Consider the following 5,981-nt stretch of genomic DNA (forward strand, 5'->3'; position numbering starts at 1 on the left):
CACCCCCTCGCTGTATAACACACTGATACACCCCGCACCCCCTCGCTATATAACACACTGATACACCCCGCACCCCCTCGCTGTAACGGCCTTTAATACCACAAATCCCTCACTGTAACACTCTATATGCTGCTGTAACATTTTGCTAACCATGTTGGTTTTGTGTTCATTTGTTGCAGAACTGAGAGGACACAGACAGAGCCTAACACGGGTCAAGGTGAGTGTCCCGCTCCCTCCCTGGCAGCAAAGGTTGGTCATTTATTTGTCATGGTTTGGAGTTGCTGTGTGGCTTTTCAATGTGCAGCCTGTTTTCCACAGTCACTGGGACACATGCCGATGTCTGCAGTCACTCCAGTTCTCACATTAGCCCATTGTATTGAAGCACGTGCTTATTGATGTCTGACCATGACAGCAAGTTTGTCATCTTTTTGCGTCTCTCCTCCTACTGTTCCCTTCATTTTCTCTCTCTCATTTTCCTCCTCCTCTCTCGCTGTTCTCTCTTCTCTGTCAATCTCCCCTGTCACTGCCCCCCTTCTATATTTGCCTTTGCCTCCTTCCTTTCCATCTCCTGCCTTCTGTTTCTCCTCTCTCTCTCTCTCCCCACTTCCTCTCCCTCCTCATCTATTACTATCTGTTCCTCCCCATCTATTTCTTGCCTCGTCTGTTATTTTTCCCATGCTTTTCCCTCCCTCTTGTCCCTCCCATCTCTCCTTTTTCCCTCCCGTCTCTCTTTCTTTCCCTCCCATCTCTGTTTTTCTTCCCTCCCGTCTCTCTCTCTCTTTTTTCTTCCCTCCCGTCTCACTTTTTCTTCCCTCCTGTCTCTCTCTCTCTTTCTTTCTTCCCTCCCGTCTCTCTTTACTCCTTCCCTCCCCCTCCCTGTGTCTCTTGATCCCGCTCTCCACCTCTCTATTATACACATTTTCTCATCTCACTTACCCATCTTTCACTGTTTCCTTTTCCTTTCTCATCCCTCCCTTCATCTCGCCCTTGCCTCCCTTTTGCATTTGCCTCTCCTTCCCTGTCCCTGCCTCTCGTGTGCGCTCTCTCTCTCTCTGTGTCCACTGTCCTGTCCCCTTGTCTGTCTCCCCCTCTGTCTCAAGTCCCTTGCTCGCTCTTGCTCTCGCTCGCTCGTGCTGTCTCTCTCGCTCGCGCGCTCTCTCTCTCTCGCCTGCGCGCTCTCTCTCTCGCCTGCGCGCTCTCTCTCTCTCGCCTGCGCGCTCTCTCTCGCTCGCCTGCGCGCTCTCTCTCGCTCGCCTGCGCGCGCTCTCTCGCTCGCCTGCGCGCGCTCTCTCTCTCTCTCGCCTGCGCGCTCTCTCGCTCTCTCTCTCTCGCTCGCGCTCTCTCTCTCGCCTGCTCGCGCTCTCTCGCTCACTCTCTGTCTCTCGCTCACTCTCCTTCCCTCTCTTGTTCCCTGTCTCCCTCTCTCTCTTCCCTTCCTCCCCCACCCCACACCTCTGCCTGTCCTTGTCCCTCCCCCACAGATAGCCTGTTGGTGCCAGATGTCTCCCAGATGCTGGGATATTCTGTCTTCGCCACCATCACCAAAACCAACAACACCTTCGGTTTCACCATCGCCGGGGGCAACCGGCCGAGCGAGCTGCTGCAGATCGTCAGCGTGGCGGTGGGTGGGCCAGCCGAGCAGACTGGCAACGTGCAAATCGGTGAGTAACCCCCAGGCATCCATACCGTGTGGGCGCGCAGCTGGTGTTGACATTGAGTCGCGGATGAGCTTTTCAGGGTAGAGGAGCAAGGGATTGTAGATCAGGTTTGTAGGTCATTCACAACAGGCAAAATGACCTACCACCTCTGTAAGATGTGCAGGTCGAGCTCTCAGTGAGACACAGTGGCTCCGTGGTTAGCATTGCTGCTTCACAGCGCCGGGGACCCGGGTTCGATTCCAGCCTCAGGTGACTGTCTGTCTGTCTGTGTGGAGTTTGCATGTTTTCCCCCCTGCGTCTGCGTGAGTTTAGTCTGGTTTCCTCCAAAGGTGTGCAGGTCAGTGCATGCTACGTTACCCGTAGTGTCCAGGGGTGTGTAATTTAAGTGGGTTAGCCATAGGAAATGCAGGGTTACAGGGAGAGGTCTGGGTCCGAGTCCGAGGGTCGGTATGGACATGTTGGGCCGAATGGCCTGTTTCCATACGGTAGGGATTCTATTGTTCTACTCCGCACCATTATGATCTCCGTATCTGACTGGGAACACTGTGCACTGTTCCAGTCTCTGTATCCCACTGGGATTACTGTGCCCTGTTACTGGTCTCTGTATGCTACTGAGAATACAGTGCACTGTTACGGTCTTCATTTCCACTGCAAATTTCGGGCACTGATATGGCCTCTGGATCTCACTGTGATTACTATGCACTGTTCCAGTCCCCTTATCTTGTGGGGAATACTGTTTACTATGCTTGTCCCTGTATCCCACTGGTATCACGTAGAACATAGAACATAGAACAGTACAGGCCCTTCGGCCCACAATGTTATGCCAACCTATTATCCTACTAAGATCAATCTACCCTGCATACCCTACATTTTACTATCCTGCATGTGCCTATCCAAGAGTCATTTAAAAGTTTCTAAAGTATCTGACTCTAAAGCATTACTCTGCAGTATTTCAGTCTCTCTATCCCACTGGGAATGCAGTGCATTGCTCTGGTTTCTATAACCTTCTGTGTTTGCTGTGCACTGCTGAGGTCTCGGTATGCTGCTGAGAATACTGTGCATTGCTCTGGTCTCCCTATCCCACTGGGAATACCTTGCACAGTCGTGATCTCCATATCCAACTGGGAGTACTGTACACATTTCTGGTCTCCGTATCCCACTGGGAACATTGTGCGCAGTTCTGATCTGCACTTCCCACTGGGCATACTGTGGCACAGTTCCCAGCTACACATCCCACTAGGAATACTGTGCACAGTTCTGGTCCCCAAGCCAACTGGGAATAGCTCTTCCCAAGACCGAAAGAAACTCCAGAGAGTTGTTAACATAGCCCAGTCCGTCTCTCAGACCAGCCTTCCATCCGTTGACTTTATCAGGAAAGCAAACAAAATAATCGAAGACCCCTTGCACCCTCTTCTGTCGGGCAGAAGAGATAAAAGTTTGAATACACGTACGAACAGATTCAAGAACAGCTTCTTCCCCGCTGTTATCAGACTCTTTTAATGTTAATAATGAACTGTCTCTGCAAGTTCTTGATAGCTGTGACGTTGCATCCTGCACTCTATTCTGTTACCCTGACACACTTGTATAGTACGACCTGCTTGTGAACACGTAAGACAACACTTTTCACTGTACCTTGAATAAGTCGAATCAAATCGAATAGCTTGCATCTCTGTATCCACCCTTTTTTGAGTTGTATTCCGGGAAATAACGGCATCCATTTATTGGGGTGTTGTCCTTGAGAAAATGGTGGTGAACTGCCTTCTTGAACTACTACAGTCCACGTGCTGTAAGTAGGCCCACAATGCCGACAAGGAGAGGATTCCAGGATTCGGATTTAGCGACACTGGGAATAGCGATATATTTCCAAGTCAGGATCGTGAGTGGTTCGGAGGGGAACTTGCAAGGGGTGGTGTTCGTGTATCTGCTGCCCATGTCCCTCGAGATGGAAGAGGTCTTGGGTTTGGAAGGTGCTGTCTGAGGATCTGTGATGAATTTCTGCAGTGCATCTTGTAGATGGTACACACTGTTGCTACTGAGCGTCGGTGGTGGAGGGAATGGCTGGAGTCCTAAAGTAGAGTCACAAAGTAATACAGCATGGAAACAGGCCCTTCGGCCCAAACTGGTCCATGCTGACCATGGTGCCCACTCAGCTAGTTCCAATTGCCTGCATTGGGTCCATTTCCCTCTAAACCCTTCCCATCCATGTACCTATCCAAATGGTTTATAAATGTTGCTATTGTACCCACCTCAACCACTTTCTCTGGCAAACCATTCCATATATGCACCACCCTCTGCATGAAGAAATTGCCCCTCATGTTCTCCTTAAATCTTTCCCCTCTCACCTTAAACCTATGCCCTCTAGTTTTCAATTCCCCATCCCTGGGGAAAAAATGCTGTATGTATTCATCCTATCTATACCCCTTATGATTTTAAACACCTCAATAAGGTCATGCCTCATTCTCCTACGTTCCAAGGAATAAAGTCATAAACTGGCCAACCTCTCGCTATAACTTTAATTTATTCATTCAGGCCAGGCAGCATTTATTGCCTGTCCCTAATTGCCCCAGAGGGCACTTAAGAGTCAACCACATTGCTGTGGGTCTGGAGTCACGTGTAGGCCAGACCAGGTAAGGATGGCAGTTTCCTTCCCGAAAGGGCATTAGTGAACCAGATGGGTTTTTCCCGACAATTGACAATGGATTCACGGTCATCATTAGATTCTTAATTCCAGATTTTTTTTTAAAAATTGAGTTCAAGTTTCACCATTTGCCGTGGTGAGATTCAAACCTGGGTCCCCAGAACGTTATCTGGGGTCTCTGGATTAACAGTCCAGCGATAATACAGCTAGGCCATTTCCTCCCCTCACCGTCCCCTTGCCAAGTGTCCTGGCAACATCCTCGTAAATCTCTGCGCACTTTCCAGTTTACCTCTGTCTTTCCTACGTTTGTGGATGTGATTGCCAGGCAAGCAGAGGCTGCTTTGTCCTGGATGGTGTCGAGTTTCTAGAGTGTTGCTGGGGCTGCACCCATCCAGGGTGAGTGCGGAGTATTCCATCACACTCCTGACTTGTGCCCTGTCAATGGTGGACAGGCTTTGGGGAGTCAGAAGGTGAATTACTCGCCGCCAGTTTCTGGCCTCTGACCTGGCTCTTGCATCCACTGTTTATATGGTTCAGTCCAGCTCAGTTCCTGGTCAGTGGTTAAACCCCAACCCCCCAGGATGTTGATAGCAGGGGAATTTAATGGTGGTAATGCCATTAAAATATCAAAGGGAGGTGTTCTCTTTTATTGGCGATGGTCATCACCAACCACTTGGTGTAACATACGTTACTTACCAGCTGTCAGCCCAGACAGATATTGACCTGGTCTTGCTGCAACGGAGTATCCCACTCAGTTAAGAGCCAGCTGCATCGCAGTTGATCTAGAGTCATGTGTACGCCCTGACCCCATAAGGAAGGACATCTGTGAATCTCTCTGAGATAGCAACAACTGCCGATGCTGGAGTCAGAGACAACACAGTGTGGAGCTGGAGGAACACAGCAGGCCAGGCAGCATCAGGGGAGCAGGAAAGCTGACGTTTCGGGTTGGGACCCTTCTTCAGAAAACCCAAAACATCGACTTTCCTGCTCTTCCGATGCTGCCTGGCCTGCTGCGTTCCCCCAGCTCCACACTGTGTTACCTCTGTTTGTGAATCGCTGATGGGTTTTCATTACATTTCAGTTTAACTCTAGTTTTTTATTTCCCCCTCAGACTTAATGTGTTAAAACTCATGGGGTGGCATGGTGTTTCAGTGGTTAGCATTACTGCCTCAGCACCAGGGTCCTGGGTTCGATTCCGCCCTCGAGTGACTGTGTCTGTGTGGAGTTTGCACATTCTCACCACCACCACCCCTCCAGCCCAGGGTGGATTAGCCATGCTAAATTGTCCCGTAGTGCCCAGGGATGTGCAGGTTAGGGTGGATTGGCCATACTAAATTGCCCCGTAGTGCCCAGGGATGTGCGGGTTAGGGTGGGTGGGCCATGGGAAATTGTCCCGTAGTGCCCAGGGATGTGCAGGTTAGGGTGGATTGGCCGTGCTAAATTGCCCCGTAGCACGCAGGGATGTGCGGGTTAGGGTGGATTGGCCGTGCTAAATTGCCCCGTAGCACGCAGGGATGTGCGGGTTAGGGTGGGTTGGGCCATGCCAAATACAGGTGTGGAGTAGCGAGCAGGATGCTGCTCAGAGAAGCTGTGTCCATCTTGTACCACCCCCAAAGCGCAGAAAAACGTCATGATTCCAAACGAGAGAATGTCGACGGTTGAGGCAGGAGTGGGGATCGCTCCCC

At 50.7% G+C, this 5,981-nt stretch overlaps 1 protein-coding gene across 4 annotated transcripts in view; it reads left to right on the plus strand.

The window, feature by feature from the left end:
- Window positions 1-5,981, plus strand: part of LOC125487733 (membrane-associated guanylate kinase, WW and PDZ domain-containing protein 2-like) — a 38,955-nt gene that overhangs the window by 14,675 nt on the left and 18,299 nt on the right. For all 4 annotated transcript variants that reach the window (XM_048619895.1, XM_048619898.1, XM_048619896.1 and 1 more), the window contains 2 exons: window positions 180-217; window positions 1,482-1,661. In XM_048619895.1, coding sequence (XP_048475852.1) covers window positions 180-217; window positions 1,482-1,661 — 218 coding nt within the window. The remainder of the gene's footprint in view (window positions 1-179; window positions 218-1,481; window positions 1,662-5,981) is intronic.

This window comes from Rhincodon typus, chromosome 44, assembly GCF_021869965.1.
Source record: "Rhincodon typus isolate 14 chromosome 44, sRhiTyp1.1, whole genome shotgun sequence".
Classification (NCBI taxonomy): Eukaryota; Metazoa; Chordata; class Chondrichthyes; order Orectolobiformes; family Rhincodontidae; genus Rhincodon; species Rhincodon typus.